This window comes from Lutra lutra, chromosome 5 (assembly GCF_902655055.1).
Source record: "Lutra lutra chromosome 5, mLutLut1.2, whole genome shotgun sequence".
Classification (NCBI taxonomy): domain Eukaryota; kingdom Metazoa; phylum Chordata; class Mammalia; order Carnivora; family Mustelidae; genus Lutra; species Lutra lutra.
Genome location: NC_062282.1, coordinates 68,690,840 through 68,709,691, shown reverse-complemented (window position 1 = coordinate 68,709,691; position 18,852 = coordinate 68,690,840). Strand labels below are relative to the sequence as shown.

Here is an 18,852-nt window from a genome sequence, read left to right as displayed (position 1 = left end):
GATTGCCCTATTTTTCCCTATTCACTATCCTTCAGTGACTTTTGAGGAACTCTGAAGGGGGTTCTAGTTCTCCATGAAGCATAACTGGGAAACCACTATTTTTAATATCACGCAGTCCTGATAAAGAGACCATACACACAATAAGTATACTCTCACAACATCATTGAGATTCTAAATCACGTTAACCACTTTGAACTGTAATTTGGAAATATGCCCTAAAAATCGCCAAAATACCCATGTCCTTTGACTGCCTTCACTTCTGAGCCCTTCTACTGGCTACATTGCATAAAGACACTAATTGCAGCATCATTTAACAGAGTAAAACATTAGGAAAAAAAAATGCGGGGCACCTGAGTGGCTCAGTGGGTTAAGCCTCTGCCTTCGGCTCAGGTCATGATCCCAGGGTCCTGGGATTGAGCCCCACATTGGGCTCTCTGCTCAGCAGGGAGCCTGCTTCCCTCTCTCTCTCTGCCTGCCTCTCTGTCTACTCGTGCTCTCTCTCAGTCAAATAAAAAATTAAAAAAAAAATGCATGTGTTCCACTGTTCAGTACATACTTACTGAGCAAATAACTCTGCAAAAGCTAATGTTGCTATTGAAGGATGAGGAGAAAAAGGAATGGTTAGGGGTGTAGTTAGAAAGTCTGTGAAGAAGTTCATTATGTGGTGCCCAATTTGTCCTTTACTGAAGGAGGCTTCTATCTCCATGGAGGAACATTAATTCCCCAAATTATCCTCATCCAGACATCACATCACCAAAAAACACAATGAGAACTAGAAAATATACCAGGTTGTGGAATTATAATTAATTATTCCATTAGGACTCTTAAGATAAGACCACAACTTTGACATGGGCCTAGTCTCCCTAAAGAAAATGAAGGCCAAAAAGTTTAAAACATTTCTCTGGGACTCCCTGTCTTAGAGATGGATCTAGGGAATATATAGCTATTTGAAGCACTCCTGACTGAGAAAAGAACAAGGATGGCTTCTGGGCACAAAGGGAGTGTGGGTCAGGAGCTAGAGGAGATCTCTACCTGGTAAAAGTCAAGCTTAAAGTGAATAAAAGCATTTTGTAAATAAAACTATCCAGTTTCATATTCTTCTTGTGTTTTCCTTCCCTGTGTAATCCCATCTCTTCAACACAGTCTAATTTAAATGCTTTCAGCCTAGTCTCAGCTGTGCTGAGGGTAAAGGAAGAATTATATGTCCATATTTTAGCCAGAGAAGACAGAGAAGACATCCCAGTCCACCATCCATGCCTTAGGCTGGCATGATGATGGCAAAGGTGATGCATGAGGAATGAGGAAGGGGGTTTATCAAAGGCCAAAGACAGGCCATCAGCTTCTGCTGCCTGCCCCTCACAGGGAGGCATTCCCAATCACCATTATTCATGGGGTGGTGTGGATTTGATGACAGAAGGTCACTTCTTTGTAGCCTCAAGAATGTTTTAAGAAATCAGGTAAAACATAAGCATCTCAAAACACAAACAAGACCAGGAAAAGAATTTCTGAAGGCAAAAACGCAAACAAATGAATAAAGACTAACCCTAGGCTCTTGCAACTCTCTCTGCTTGTCCATTTTCAGAAAGGGCCAATTTATCAGTTGTTTGGGGGAATGACAGTTTCAGGTGGGGAGACAAGAACACATGAATGCAAAATTTCTTTTTAACTTAAATCAAAACCAAACAGACTAATGTAATCACTTATTCAAAAGAAAAGAAATAACAAACAAGTATAGTCAATATCATTAGTTTTGTTTTGTTTTTTAGAGAACAGCATTTTGAAAGATGATCTAATTCAGCCTTGCAGTAACCACTTTCTGTGTACAGAGCAGGCATTTAATTTCATAATCGGATGTGTGCTACATATGCAGAAATTTTAATCAGTCTCAACATAAAGTGGACTGGATTGCAAGTCTCTCCTATCCTGTCATAATGTAAAGCACTTCAGTACAATCACGCAGAGCTCTCCTTTTATTTCCTCTGACTTGCATCTCTGTAAGTCAGTCAAACTATGTTCTGGAAGGTCTCCACCTTTGTGTACACACACACACACACACACACAAATTATTTTTCTCTCCATACTTTTTTCTTTCTGAAATTATTTTTCCTTTCTGAAAATGATTCCTCTTACCTTAGGTTGTTTGCAAAGATAGCGACAAAGTTCTCCAATATATAGAAACACAGTCACATTATACTTTCTGCAGTCATTCCAAAATTGACTTGCTGAGAATTTCTTCTTCAACACACAAGTAGCTCCTATGAGAAAAGGCAAAGAATAGGCACTGGGGGAAAATATTCAAGGGCAGAAGTGACATAAAACAGAAATGATGTTGCCTCATCTAGAACATGTACATTCAATTTCAAGGCTTTTGTAATCCATCAGTGGCCATTTAATCAAGCTCATTTGAAACCATTAATCTTACAATCCAATAAACTTAAAAAATACATGTTATAATTCTACATTTTGACTGCAAATGTATTTTTTTTTTCTTTTTGAAATACAGGGGATGAAAAATAAGGTCAAAATAAGGACGGGAGTTGAAAGTATTAGAGCATGACTATAGATAATGGTCAGTCTTCTTCACAGAGACCAAGAATATTCACTTACTTTGTTTTTGAATATGTACACTTATTTTTAAAACCTTAAAGCTGCCTCAATATTTCTTGATGTTGAGAGTTGGTAAGAAAGAATTGGTAAGATAGCACCAGTCAAGTTCATCGATGACTACAGAACCTAAATGTAACAACCTAAATTTCACAACAATGTAAGTCATATGAATATGTTCCAAGGAAAATGCTAATGTCTTGACTCTTGCCTTTGTTTATTTTGGTCATGTTTTACATATCCATAAAATTACTTTTTTATATTTCAGACATATACAGGTAGTAGCGAATGGTCTCCATTATATATTATTTAGTGGCCAGACAAATAATCTCAGCATGTTTATGAATAGAATCTACTGAGTCATGAGCTACCAACAGACTTACTGGGTGCCTGGGGTACCTTGTTTGCAAAGGTAGCCTCAACAATTCCTGCTATGCAATGTGGATTTTCCACCTCTCTATTTCAAGGGGTAGGATCTGTTTCCTTACCCTTCATATCTTGACTCTAGACTGGTTTGTTACCTGCTCTGATCAACAATATGCAGGTGAAATGATCAATGTGATTTCTGAGGTTAAGCCTTAAGAGCTACACAGTTTCTACATTCACCCTCTTGGAAGCCTCCTTCCACCATTTAAGGAGGTGGGGAGTAGATCATCAAAGGATGAGTGACCACATAGAGAAGGAAGACTGGTCAACAGCCAGCTCCAACCACACAGCCAAATGTCCAAGGCATTGCTCTCTTCAGTTCAGGAATAGACTGAGTATATCACAAAATTGGGTCCTTTTAATAAAAATTATGTTGTAACTATATAATAAGCCCACAGTTACTCTGAATTCTCTGACAGAGTTTCAAAATTTAATGAACACAAGTTAATAAGCATTTTGAATACTCATCAAACAGAAAATGAAAACTTACCCAACTCAACACATCCACCAATTCCCACAAGAGATCCTGAACTATGATACAGAGGAAGAGTTATATAAATGATGTCATTAGCAGTAGAACCAAAACCCCACAAGCCAGCAGAACCCTTTAAAGACTGCAGCTGACTGATTACAGCTGCTTTTGGTAGACCTGGAAAAAAAGAAAAGAGATATATATAATAGAAAGCAAGTTTACATATTACAAGTGCTTTGTAGGGACCAAGCAAATGTGAGCTGCTGCTGTCATTATTTCTAGAATGTTGGATCTACCCAAAAGATTAAAATTAAAATTATATAGTTTGTGATACCATAAGCTTCAAAGAAGAGTCATATCTGTTTTAAGAATGACAAAAATGCCCCAAATCTGAAAATGTACACCCAAAATGAGGCAACTCATGACATTAATCTAAATTATACTTAAAGTAGATATTTTCTAGTGAAAAATTTTAAGATTCTATCTCAAGAACCAGTAATTCTGTCATGTTTCATATCAAATTCCATGTTAAATGATGTTGAAATAGTCCTACACATTCATGATCCAAACATAAATCATCTGCTTTTTTCTTTCTAGTCTTCTTCTATGTACCATGGGAGTCTTATAAAAATATATAGTTATAATTAGTGTATAAAACATTTTACATACTGTTTTTAATTTTCCATATTGTTATAGTCTTTTGTAGTATAACATCAGCACAATAAATCCATCCAGTTAATACATGATATAATATGAAAGTGCCTTATCTGTGATTGAATATCACCAATTTCGTGTTTCAACCTATATCTCCTTGTATACACAACACACAACTTGTTTTCATGATGGTAAGTATCCTCTCTTGAATTCATTTGTTAGATTAAATGGTATTTTAGTTCTATTCTCTTTGTCAGTTCAAAGAGTTCTAGTATCTGTGGAATGTCCTCAGGCAGAGGACCCCATACCAAATCTACCTTACTGATAAAGTTACTTTGCTTCACAACATGCAATGGTGAGAAGGAGTATCATCCATTGTTACAGACAGGCAATCAGAGACCAATGTCAGAGAAGGCACAGGAATAAGCAAGTGGCAGGATCAAAAGTGAGGACCAGGGGCTCCTGGGTGGCTCAGTGGGTTAAGCCGCTGCCTTCGGCTCAGGTCATGATCTCAGAGTCCTGGGATTGAGCCCCACATCGGGCTCTCTGCTCAGCAGGGAGCCTGCTTCCTCCTCTCTCTCTGCCTGCTTGTGCTCTCTCTGTTACATAAATAAATAAATTCTTAAAAAAAAAAAAAAAAAAGTGAACCAGCAGCCCTAAGTGTGGCCTTTCTCTCTACCCCCATACTGGAACAGTCCCACTTACCATTTGCCAAGGGTGGGTTACTAATGTCAGTGGCTCTGCACACTTACTGCTGCACCTGACTGGATTCTATTTCCCAATTCTAGAAAATGAGACCCAAATTTCACAATGTATTTCCTAAATTGAAGTACTTCCTTGTTATTTTCAGCTTGTCTTAGAGTCCTACAGCAAAATATACTCCCACAGTGATGTTGGCTGCAAGGCTGTATGAGTCATTCCTTTTTTTCTCTCCCTTCTGATATACAACTAATGGGACCTGTATAACTACCTCCTTTCCAAAAGTGCCTCTGTACAACATACAAAGACACCCCAGAGATCCATCCACCCATGGATGTGAATGTGGGTGAACTGGACCCCAGAGGAGGTGGCAGATTAGGGGAGGTGGTGCTAGAGCCATGACCTTTCTGGCAGAAAAGGTCAAGGGTGAAGGCAGTGAGTGGGTGAGTGGTGAATTTGCCTGGCCCTGTGGGCTGCTGCGTCTAGGACCAATTGCTCTCTCTGAGAAGAGACCACAGTGACTACGGGGAGGGAAGGGGAAGTGAAATAGGCAGACAAAGAGAGGTGAAGGAAAGTGACTCATACTATCTACCCCAGGACTCAAGAGAACCAACCATAGACCTCTGGGACCTCCCCCTCCACTTGCACTTGATGATTCGCCCTACCAAGGCAGAGGCACTCCCAAAGCCCAAGTGCTAAGTACATACTTAGCCCTCCCACCTCAACCACCGCTTGGCCTTTTTGTGTGTGTTTTGAGCATCGCTAGAGAAATCAAGAATTGGTGCTATAGCGCCACCTTCTGGAAAACAAAAGGAGGGCTCCGAACTACCAATGTGTTCAACTGTTGGTATCAAAGTAACAAAACCTTGCCTGGGGGCACCTGGCTGGCTTAGCTAGTGGAGCCTGAGACTGAATCTTCAGGTTGGGACTAAGAGTCTCAGACTGGGTGTAGAGATTACTTAAAAATAAAATCTTTTAAAAAATAACCCCCCAAAACCGGGATGCCTGGTTGGTTCAGTTGGTTAAGCATCTGCCTTGGCCACGGTCATGATCACAGATCTGGGATCTAGTCCCTCATCACGCTCCATCCTTGGGGAGGAGTCTTCTTCTCCCTCTGCCTGCTGTTCCCCTTGCTTGTACTCTTACTTTCTCTCTCTCTCTGATAAATAAATAAAATCTTAAAAACAAAAACAAAAAACCTTGCCTAAATAAGAAAGGTATTTCCTGCTTCAAATATGGTGGCAGAGGCACTTTTCATCAAACATCATGAAAAATCACGGTAACAGAGTATAACAGAAAATGACAATTTTTCCATGAACCAAACCAAAGATATGGAATACTGCAATCTAACTGATAACAGAATTTAAAATAGTTATTATGAAGATATTCAATGAGCTACAAGAAAACTCAGAAAGACAATATGATGATCTCAGAGCTACAATTAATGAGCAGGAGTACTTTACCAAAGAGACTGAAATTGTGAAAAAGAACCAAACAAATTCTCAAACTGAAGAACTCAAGAAATGTTATGAAAAAATGTATTAGGCAAGCAGTGGAAATAGACCAGAATATATGGAAGACAGAAAGAGTAAGATGGAACAGAGAAATACAGAAGTGATTCAAGTATATGAGGAGAGAAAACTAAGATTTTTAACAAGTGAAGAAAAACCTATGAGAATTATCTGATTCTATGAGAAAAGCCCATATAAGAATAATGGGTAGCCAAGAAAGATGAGAGGGAGAAGAGGGCAGAAGGACTATTTATTTATTTATTTTAAAGATTTTATTTATTTATTTGACAGACAGAGATCACAAGCAGGCAGAGAGGCAGGCAGAGAGAGAGAGGAGGAAGCAGGCTCCCCACTGAGCAGACAGCCCGATGAGGGGCTCGATCCCAGGACCCTGGGATCATGACCGAACCGAAAGCAGAGGCTTTAACCCACTGAGCCATCCAGGCACCCCGAGAGTGACTATTTAAAGAAATAATAGCTGAGAACGTCCTTTACCTGGGGAAGGAATATACAAGTCCATGAAGCTAATAGCACACCTTACTATTTGAATGCACAAACACTTTTCCTAAGACACATTATATTAAAAGTGTCAAAAATCGATGATAATGAAAGACTTTTTTTTTTAAAGATTTTATTTATTTATTTGACAGAGAGAGATCACAAGTAGATGGAGACGCAGGCAGAGAGAGAGAGAGGGAAGCAGGATCTCCACCGAGCAGAGAACCCGATGCGGGACTCGATCCCAGGACGCTGAGATCATGACCTGAGCCGAAGGCAGCGGCTTAACCCACTGAGCCACCCAGGCGCCCTGATAATGAAAGACTTTTAAAGGAAGCCAAGGGAAAAAAGACAGTACCCTGCAATGGCACCCCCATTACACTATCAGCAAATTTTTCAGCAGAAACTCTACAGGGAAGGAGAGAATGGAATGACATATTCAGAATATTGGAAGATAAAAACTGCCAGTCATGAATAATCTGGCTGGCAAAGTTATACTTCAGATATGAAGCAGAAATAAAGGCTTTCCCAAACAAACAAAAATTGAGGGAGTTCACCACCATGAGACCTGACTTACATAAAATGTTGAAAAGAGCTCTTTGAACTGAAACAAAAGGGCAAAAGTACACAGAATTCTGATTAAGTTGATAAGCAGTCGGAATTGGAATACTGTAACTCTTTTATAGAATAGTATAATAAACTCTTAACTATAACAAGGATCCCATCAAAAAAGAGAACTACAGACCAATATCCTTGATGAACACAGATGCAAAAATTCTCGCCAAAATACTAGCCAATAGGATTCAACAGTACATTAAAAGGATTATTCACCACGACCAAGTGGGATTTATTCCAGGGCTGCAAGGTTGGTTCAACATCCACAAATCAATCAATGTGATACAACACATTAATAAAAGAAAGAACAAGAACCATATGATACTCTCAATAGATACTGAAAAAGCATTTGACAAAGTACAGCATCCCTTTCTGATCAAAACTCTTCAAAGTATAGGGATAGACGGCACATACCTCAATATTATCAAAGCCATCTATGAAAAACCCACCGCAAATATCATTCTCAATGGAGAAAAACTGAAAGCTTTTCCGCTAAGGTCAGGAACACGGCAGGGATGTCCATTATCACATCACCACTGCTATTCAACATAGTACTAGAAGTCCTAGCCTCAGCAATCAGACAACAAAAGGAAATTAAAGGCATCCAAATTGGCAAAGAAGAAGTCAAACTATCACTCTTCGCAGATGATATGATACTCTATGTGGAAAACCCAAAAGACTCCACTCCAAAACTGCTAGAACTTGTACAGGAATTCAGTAAAGTTTCAGGATATAAAATTAATGCACAGAAATCAGTTGCATTTCTCTACACCAACAACAAGACAGAAGAAAGAGAAATTAAGGAGTCAATCCCATTTACAACTGCACCCAATACTATAAGATACCTAGGAATAAACCTAACCAAAGAGACTAAGAATCTATACACAGAAAACTATAAAGTAACTCATGAAAGAAATTGAGGAAGAACCAAAGAAATGGAAAAATGTTCCATGCTCCTGGATTGGAAGAATAAATATTGTGAAAATGTCTATGCTACCTAAAGCAATCTACACATTTAATGCAATTCCTACCAAAGTACCATCCATTTTTTTTTCAAAGAAATGGAACAAACAATCCTAAAATTTATATGGAACCAGAAAAGACCTCGAATAGCCAAAGGAATATTAAAAAAGAAAGCCAAAGTTGGTGGCATCACAATTCCGGACTTCAAGCTCTATTACAAAGCTGTCATCATCAAGACAGCATGGTACTGGCACAAAAACAGACACATAGATCAATGGAACAGAATAGAGAGCCCAGAAATAGACCCTCAACTCTATGGTCAACTCATCTTCGACAAAGCAGGAAAGAACGTCCAATGGAAAAAAGACAGCCTCTTCAATAAATGGTGTTGGGAAAATTGGACAGCCACATGCAGAAAAATGAAATTGGATCATTTCCTTACACCACACACGAAAATAGACTCAAAATGGATGAAGGACCTCAATGTGAGAAAGGAATCCATCAAAATCCTTGAGGAGAACACAGGCAATAACCTCTTCGACCTTAGCTGCAGCAACATCTTCCTAGGAACATCGCCAAAGGCAAGGGAAGCAAGGGCAAAAATGAACTATTGGGATTTTATCAAGATCAAAAGCTTTTGCACAGCAAAGGAAACAGTGAACAAAACCAAAAGACAATTGACAGAGTGGGAGAAGATATTTGCAAACGACATATCAGATAAAGGGCTAGTGTCCTGTCACGTCCAGCACGAAAAATCGACCAGGAACGTGAGGGTAAGAGGATGGTGAAAAGAAATTAAGAGACAAAGAGATGGGGGCAGGAGGAGCACAAAGGAGGATGTCCAATAGTGCCAATTTTATTCAAGGCAGCAAGTCATTATATAGCTAACAGAAACAATCATAAGAAAGTATCCTTTTTTAGCTGATTACTAAAGAGTTTGCAACATGCACAGAAAATCCTTCAAGCTTTCCTATTATCTGTTTCCCAAGCACCAGTAGCAGACCCTCTAGCGCCAAATGTACTGACTTCAAGGCTACTCAAGACATAGTTTATGTAAGCACAGCACAGTCTTACAGTGGTGTAGTCTATAGCCCATGCAAGGACAGCAAGGACCAGCCAAGAATTTCTGACCCCGGCCAGATCTTTTCTATCTGACAAGCAAATGTGTGGGAAGTCATGTAGGTGAGTGCACAACACATAGCACAGACCCTTTCTCAGTGCTACTCGACTTTATCGACCCAAGCTTTTTGTTCAGCTGTTCAGCCTTTAAAGGAGGCACAAGTCAGGGCCTGGTTTGGTTCTCGTCTCAAGCCTTACCGTGGCCTCCCACAGTGTCCAAAATCTATAAAGAACTTAGCAAACTCAACACCCAAAGAATAAATAATCCAATCAAGAAATGGGCAGAAGACATGAACAGACATTTCTGCAAAGAAGACATCCAGATGGCCAACAGACACATGAAAAAGTGCTCCATATCACTCGGCATCAGGGAAATACAAATCAAAACCACAATGAGATATCACCTCACACCAGTCAGAATGGCTAAAATTAACAAGTCAGGAAATGACAGATGCTGGTGAGGATGCGGAGAAAGGGGAACCCTCCTACACTGTTGGTGGGAATGCAAGCTGGTGCAACCATTCTGGAAAACAGCATGGAGGTTCCTCAAAATGTTGAAAATAGAACTACCCTATGACCCAGCAATTGCACTGCTGGGTATTTACCCTAAAGATACAAACGTAGTGATCCGAAGGGGCACATGCACCCGAATGTTTATAGCAGCAATGTCTACAATAGCCAAACTATGGAAAGAACCTAGATGTCCATCATCAGACGAATGGATAAAGAAGAGTTGGTATATATACACAATGGAATACTATGCAGCCATCAAAAGAAATGAAATCTTGTCATTTGCAACGACATGGATGGAACTAGAGGGTATCATGCTTAGCGAAATAAGTCAATCGGAGATAGACAACTATCATATGATCTCTCTGATATGAGGGAGAGGAGATGCAACATGGGGGGTTAAGGGGATAGGAGAAGAGTAAATGAAACAAGATGGGATTGGGAGGGGGACAAACCATAAGTGACTCTTAATCTCACAAAACAAACTGAGGGTTGATGGGGGGAGGGGGGTTGGGGGGGTGGGGTTATGGACATTGGGGAGGGTATGTGCTATGGTGAGTGCTGTGAAGTGTGTAAACCTGGCGATTCACAGACCTGTACCCCTGGGGATAAAAATATATGTTTATAAAAAATAAAATTAAAAAAAAAAAGGAAAAAGAAAAAGAAAAAGAAACAAAAGAGACACAAAATAACCAAAAGGTAAAAGATAAATGACACCAGTAAATCCTTGCATTATCAATAATGTAAATGGTTTGTACTCACCAGTCAAAAACCACAGAGTGGCTGCATGGATTTAAAATTTAAAAGGCCCAATTATATGCTGCCTACAGGGGAATCATTTTAGCTCTGAAGACACTAATAAGTTCCTAATGAAAGGATACAAGTTGATTTCCAAACAAATGGAAATGAAAAGAAGGCAGGCATAGCCATTTATCTCTCAAAATAGACTTCAAGCCAAATGGGTAAGTAAGAGAAAGAAGGTCATTATAAAATGATAAGGGGTCAGTACCTGAAGAAAATACAGTGATCATAAATAGATAATGTTCTTAACACCTGAGCACAGATGTTAAATATATTAAGCAATTTAACAATGTATTTAATAGGTGTTACTTGTATTAAGCAATTAATAACAGATCTTAAGAAATACATGACAGTACAATAATTGTAGGGTACTTCGCACTTGACCTTAGTAACAAAGCTGATAAGCTCTTGTAGGGAACCTCAGTACCCCACCATCAACAATAGGTAGATCATTCAGTAAGAAAATCAATAAGGAAACACTGGAATTTAACATTTTAGAAAAAATGGACCTAATACACATGTACAGGACAGTTCATCCAACAGCAGCAGATTACACATTCTTCTCAAATGCACATGGAAAAATCTCCAGGGTAGATCATGCCGTAAGTCACAAAACAGATCTTAGCAAGTTTAGGAAGACTGAAATCATATCAACTATCTTCTCTGAACACAATGGTATAATACTGGAAATCAGCAAGAAGAGGAAGGTAAGATCGATCTACAAATTATGGAAGCTAAATAACACACTTCTAAGCAGCCATTTGGTCAAAGAAGAAATCAAAAGGGAAATTAAAAATTATGTCAAAACAAAAGAAACTGAAAACACAACATCCCAAATATTGTGTAATACAGCAACAGCAGTTGTGAGAGGAAAGTTTATAGCTACAAATGCCTACATTAAGAAGTTAGAAAGATCTCAAACAACCTAACTTTGCACCTTAAGGAAATAGAAAAAGAAGAAAAAGTTAAGCTCAAAGTTAGCAGAAGAAGGAAATAATAAGGATCAGAGCAGAAATTATGAAATACAGACCAGATAAAAAAGAGAAAGGATCAACAAAACTAAAAGCTTGTTTCTCTAAAAAGATCAACAAAATTGGCAAACTTTCAGCTAAACTAACTGAAGAGAGAAGGCTCGAATAAATAAAATCAGAAATGAAAGAGAAGACATTATAACTGATGCTAAAAAATAAAAACAATCATGAGAACTAAAGTGAAGAATTATATGGCAACAAATTATACAACCTAGAAGAAATGGATATGTTGCTAGAAGCACACAATGTACCAAGACTCAATGAGGAATAAATAGAAAACCAATAATGAGTAAAAAGATTGAATTAAAATACAAAAAGAAAAAACACCAACTCCCAAAACTGAAATCTCTGGGACCAGATAAGATACTTCACTGGAGAATTCTACCAAACAACTGAAGAATTGACACCAATCTTCCTCAAGCTCTTCTAAAATATTGATGAGGAAGAAACACTTTCAAACTCATTCTACAAAGTCAGCATTACTTTGATACTAAAACCAGATAAAAATACAAGAACAAATATATAAACCAATATCCATAATGAAAACAGATGTAAAAATTCTCAATGACATATTAGCAAACCAAATTCTAGAACATATTAAAATCATAATACACCACGACCAAGGGGGATTTATCCCTGGGATGCAAGGATGGTTCAACATATGTGAATCAATATATGTAATACATCACACATCAATAAAGGAAAGAGATAAATCAGATGATCATTTCAACAGACATAGAAAAAAAGCATCTGACTATACAATATCGTCTTATGATAAAAATCTTTAACAAACTGTGTATTGGTGGAATATACCTCAACAAAATAAAGATCATGTATGACAGACCCACAGTTAACATTATATTCAATGGAGAGAAACTGAAACATTTCTTCTAAGATGAGGAACAAGGCCAGGACGTCCACTCTCACCACTCCTATTCAACACATTACTGGAAGTCCTAGCTAGAGCAATTAGGCAAGACAAAGAAATAAAATTTATCTCAAATAGGAAAGAAAGAAGTAAAATTGTCTTTATTTGCTGGTGATATGAGTTAATAGAAAATCCCAAATAATTAATCAAAAGACTATGGGAGTTAACAATTGCAGTGAAGTGTTAAGACACAAAATCAATGTAGAGAAATCAACTGTATTCCTTTATACTAATGATGGATCAATTAGAAAAAAAAGAAAGAAAACCATCCCATTCACAATAGTATCAAATATAATAAAATCCTTAGGAATAAATTTACTCAAGGAAATGAAACATACATGCAATGAAAACTACAAAACTTTGCTAAAAGACATGAAGAAAACATAAAAAGAAAGACATCCCACGTTCATGTGCTGGAAGAATCAGTATTATTAGAATGACCATACCTCCCAAAACTATCTACAGATTCAATGCAATCACCATCAAAATACCAAAGGAATTCTTCACAGAAATATAGGAAACAATCCCCAAAATTTGGTGGAACCACAAAACACCCCAAAGAGCCAAAGTAATCCTGAGAAAAAAAGAACAAAGGCAGAGGTATCAGGCTTCTGAATTTCAAACTATACTACAAAGGCATCGTAATAAAAACAGTATGATACTCACAAAAAAATAGACACATTTACTAATAAAACATAATGGAGAGCCCATAATTAAACCCTGGCATATATGGTCAACTAATATTTGACAAAGGGGCCAAGAATACCTGCTGCAGAAAATATCTTCAACAAATGGTGCTGGGAATGCTGAAGAAATATATATAGAACCATGAAATTGGACCTCTATTTCACACCACAAAAAAAATAACATGACATGGATCAAAGACCTAGACATAATACCTAATACAATTAAACTCATAAAAGAAAACATATGGAAGAAGGTCACTGATACTGGTCTTGGCAATATTTTTGAATACAATACGAAAATCATACGTGATAAAAGAAAATTTAACAAATGGGATTACATCAAACTCAAAGGCTTCTGCACAGCAAAAGAAACCGCCAAATAAAAAGACAACCTATGAATGGGAGAAAATTTCTTCAAACTATATATCAGATAAGAGGTTAGCATTCAAAACCTATAAAGAAGTAAGTCAACACAGTAACAGAAGAAACCTATAAAGAAGTAAGTCAACACAGTAACAGAAGAAAATCCAATTAAAAACAGGGCAGGAGAATTAAATAGACATTTCTCTGAACTGCACATCAAAATGGCCAACAGACACATGAAATGATGTTCAATATCACTAATTACAAGGGAAATGCAAATTGAAACCACAATGAGATAACACCTCACACTTATTAAAATGGCTACCATCAAGAAGACAAGAGAGAACAGGTGCTGGCAAGGATGCAATAAAAACAGAATATTTATATATTGCTGGTAGGAATGTAAATTGATCTAACCACTATAGAAAACAATATGGAGGTTTTCAAAAAATTAAAAATAAATTTACCATATGATCCTATTCTACTTCTATATATATATACCTAAAGGAAATGAAAATGAGATTTCAACAAGACATCTGCACCCCCATGTTTATTATAGCATTATTCACAATAGCCAAGATATGGGAACAAGTCCATCAATGGATGAAAAAGATACATACATATACACAGTGGAATATTTTCCAGCCATTCAAAAGGAAGATACCCTCCCATTTGTTTTTGTTTTTCTTTTTTAGATATCTTCCCATTTGTGACAGCATGGATGGACTGTGAACGATGCTTGAAATGATGCTTGATCTTCCAACTGAGATTTGACTCACACTGGTCTTTCTATGTCCCAACATATATCTCACTCAGACAATGAGCTCTACCTGTTCCATACAAACTAAACTCCAATTTTGCTCTGGTAGGCCTTCTCCGGTTTCATCCTCTATTCAGCAGTTTGTAGTAATCAAAATTACTTACACGTGGCTCAGTCAATGGGGGCACCATCTTACTAGTAGTAGGATATCATTATCTCTGATTTAACATATTCACTGATAAGAGCCAAAATTTTCATAGTTTTTTTTTTAAGAAGTTCTTTTTTTTTTTTTTTAAAGATTTTATTTATTCATTTGACAGACGGAGATCACAAGTAGGCAGAGAGGCAGGCAGAGAGAGGAGGAAGCAGGCTCCCTGCCGAGCAGAGAGCCGGGACTCTCTTCCAGGACTCGATTCCAGGACCCTGGGACCACAACTTGAGCTGAAGGGTGAGGCTTTAACCCACTAAGCCACCCAGGTGTCCCTCATAGGGTTTTTGGTCACAGCAGCACCTAGAACTATGAACCACATGTTTTAGTGTCTCCTAGACACTAACCCAGGTGAACCTCAAATCCACCTTGTTGTTGTACCTGCCCTGACATTTTCTGACCAGCTTTGTGTTGCATTTCTACTAAACTGGAAGACAATTGACTTCATATGCAAAGGCTGGCATTATCTTGCCTTTATCCTAGCTAAAATTTATTAATTTTTTTCAAAAGAAGTCTCTCTGGCTCTTCCTGACAGGTTGGCATCTCACAACATGGAAGTTTCTAGTCATCCACACGCACAGGGAATCTGTTCAAATTTTCTCATCATAGCCACGTATAAAGATTTTGGGTGAGCCTATCTCCATTCTCGGTCTTGATAATTTAATGCCTTTCTCTTCTTAATCCAGAGGATCAAGTTTTTATGTGTTTTCTGCTTCTAAGAAGTTCCCACCCATGGTTCTTGAGTCACTATATTCCTTACTTCCCATGCTGTTTCTGATCTCATGGAAACCCAACTTTAAAATAATTTTTCAATTACGGTGTGACCAAAAAAAAAAAAAAAAAAAGGATACTTTAGTTGTTTTCCATCTGTATGTTTATGTCACTCCTTCAAAGCACTTTAGTAAACTAATTAATGATGTTTCCTTTCCTAATTTGGTTAGCTTTAAGTGATAATGAACTCTTTAATTTATTATAAACCATCCAAAGTACTCAGTTAGATTTGGGGGCAGGGTGCAGAGGGACAAGGAGAGAGAGAATCTTAAATAAGCTTCACACCAGCATGGAGCCAGACACAGAGCTCAAGCTCAGGACCCTGAGATCATGATCTGCCCGAGCTGAAATCAAGAGTCGGTTGCTTAACCAACTGAACCACTCAGGTACCCCACCCCCTAGATTTTTTTTGATAAAAGAGACAACAGATATGAGATTGTCCAAGAAATTAAAGTGATCAAAGGTTGATGGAGATTAAAGTTGGAAAGAAGAAAAAGGAGAATAAAGTTTGTTAAAAATGCATTTTAGCATCCCCCTTTGAAGAGTTAGAAAGCACATTAACATTTTAAAGCCCTTGCAGAGTCCAGCAATACAAAAACTTTGGTATTTTTGTTAATGGTGTCTCTCAAACTTACATGGTCATAAAGCCATATATATACATAATTTTATTATACACACACACACACACACATATGATTTTACTTTATCTTATTTCATTTTTCTTTTCTTTTTTTTTAGGTATACTCCACACCCAGTGAGGGCTTTAACTCACAACGCTGAGATCAAGATGTGGTATCAAGTCAGATGCTCCACCGACTAAGCAACCCAGGCATCCCACCCCTTTTTAATGTTTATTTCACTTCTTTAAACATGTGAAGGGACGTATCATAGAACACACTTTGAGAAATGCTCTGAAGTCCTCTGCTCCTCTAACCTTCTACAAATCCTTGGCATTGGAAATCCTCATAGGTCCAGGAGGAGGTCCAGGCATAAAGGTAGGAGGAAGGTATGTCCAGTGAGTTGGGGATTAGGAGGGTGAAGGAGGAAGAGATGATGTCAAGAGAAATCTAATCCAGAGGCAGGAATAAGTAATTTGGGGAATTCTGGGACAATTTTGGAAAAATGAAAAATTCCATAAGGTTAAGGAAAAGGAGAGATGAAGGAAAGAAAGATTGAGATGGTAATAGCACCTGGCTTCCAGGAAAAGCTTAGCGGGTAGTGAGCTAGTTTTCCTCCTCCCTCTCCTTCTAGGAATAGTTGAACCCATGGCTGCTCTGTCCAGGCTTAAACAGTTTTCCTAGATATTCTTGAGGGTACCGAACTAAGACCAGTGAATAATAACAGAATTAGAATTTGGCAGAAAGTACACATACTTAGACCCTCAATGCAAAAAGAATGGATTTATGGATGAAATCAATAAAATTTCAGAAAAGCAGATGGACAGCCGTGATGACTGACACAGACCCAAGAAGCTGACACCTGAAAGGAGCCTTGAAGAAAGCTGATTTCCCCCACCATGGAGCCCTAGAAAGGCTTAGAAATTTGATGAACAGGTACCCTATAGAATGGATGATAAATATGGAACTACAAACAAGGAGCTTTATGGAAGTTCTATTTAAGAAACAATGAGGTCAAGGTTATAGAAAAGGGTATCTATATAATGCTCACCCCTTGTTCATCAAGAAAACCTTCTAGGTCAAAGAGACAGGAATGCCATCAAAACTGATGTCAATCTTTTTCTTGCTCAGACACACTCTATGTTTGTTCAGATGTAGGAACATAATATTTTGGTGATCTTGAGTAAACAGGGCTTAGCATTAGTAAGAATGTCTAGGAAATGTTCACTATTAGCCCAAGGGCTTTCTTAGAGCCTGCTGAAAGGCCTCACAAGAGAACTCTCTCCCTCCATAGCTCACTTTTTCAAAGCCTCACTTTCTACATCACTTCCTAACATACACCAACACCCTCTTCATTATCAACATCAGAAGACTTTGCTGTATGAGAATCCATTGACTTTTCTGACATTAAATGGCATACTAATATAAATGATTATATTTACTACTGTTACAATCAATTCAGGTCAAGGTTTTAAGTTGCAAAACACCAGTCTGTATTAGAGATTCTTTTCATAAAAAAAAAATGTCAATTAAATGTTTAATGAGGCTGCATCATGGTTTTGTTACACTCTTCGATAGCATTATTTTAAAAAATCAAGGCATCCACTGTGTGACCAATTCTGTACACGGCTCTGTTTTGCTCTCCATAAGAGGACCCCAGGTTGCTTAGGACTTTAAGCTATAAGAAGATGACATTTGTATCACTCTTCTTTTTTTTTTTTTTTGGATGGCCTGTACTTCTTTTTTTCCTCTTTGTATTATTATGTTCACTTTCCCTGTGTAAGCTCATTCACAAAATAATTTTGGAAGAATGTCAATAAATGCTTTTGGTAGTTGTTCTAAAATTCAGAAAACAGAACAAATTATAGCCCAGATTGCTTCTGCCATACTGGTATAAGTTATGAGATTTATTCTCTGGAAAAGATGAGCCTCAGGAAACATGAGGAAGAAGAAATACTGAGCAAACAAGGGGAATGAGAGAAAGTCTGCTTATACCTCCAGCCCCCTTCTACATTTGACTCACTTTACCCTTTGAGCTTCTTGTCTGAGGAATCTGAACCATTTGCAAGTCAAAACCGAAAGACTCTGGCAGTCATGAGTACCCCAAGAAAATGTCCTGGATGATGAAATCAATCAGTCCACAAATCCTACTCATGCACACACAGCTTCTAGCCAGGATCTGTTTTGGGGGGTTTTGTGTGTGTTTCAGTGTCTGCACTTTAAATATGAACTGGCAGCCAAAGGTCACCCGTTATTGAAGGAAATCCTCTAGGATAAAGGATAGAGACCAAAATAAACCAAAAGATAAGAGGTTGTTGGCAAAAAAAGAGACAAGGTGAAGAGATATTTTTAAAAAAATTATCACTAATATTCTGAGAGATACAACATAACAAATAATCAATAATACAAAAATAGCCTGCTACACAAAGAGGCATTTTCAGAGAACAGAGGTTTAAAAGATAAATCACTCAGAAAGTAGATGAAAAATAAGGAAGGAAAATGGGATAGAAAAGATTAGAAAATTAATAACTCAGTCCAGGAGGGCCAATCTTTAAAAAGTTTGAGTTTCAAAGACAAAAGAATGAACAAACAAACAAATACAATAGGAGGGACTGT

At 37.8% G+C, this 18,852-nt stretch overlaps 1 protein-coding gene across 1 annotated transcript in view; it reads right to left on the bottom strand.

The window, feature by feature from the left end:
- SLC27A6 (solute carrier family 27 member 6) overlaps positions 1–18,852 on the bottom strand; it is a 68,580-nt gene that overhangs the window by 34,362 nt on the left and 15,366 nt on the right. Inside the window, exons 3-4 of the mRNA XM_047731616.1 lie at positions 3,521–3,679; positions 2,131–2,255 (exon numbers count right to left, since the gene is read on the bottom strand). Of these exons, the coding sequence (XP_047587572.1) occupies positions 2,131–2,255; positions 3,521–3,679 (284 nt within the window). The remainder of the gene's footprint in view (positions 1–2,130; positions 2,256–3,520; positions 3,680–18,852) is intronic.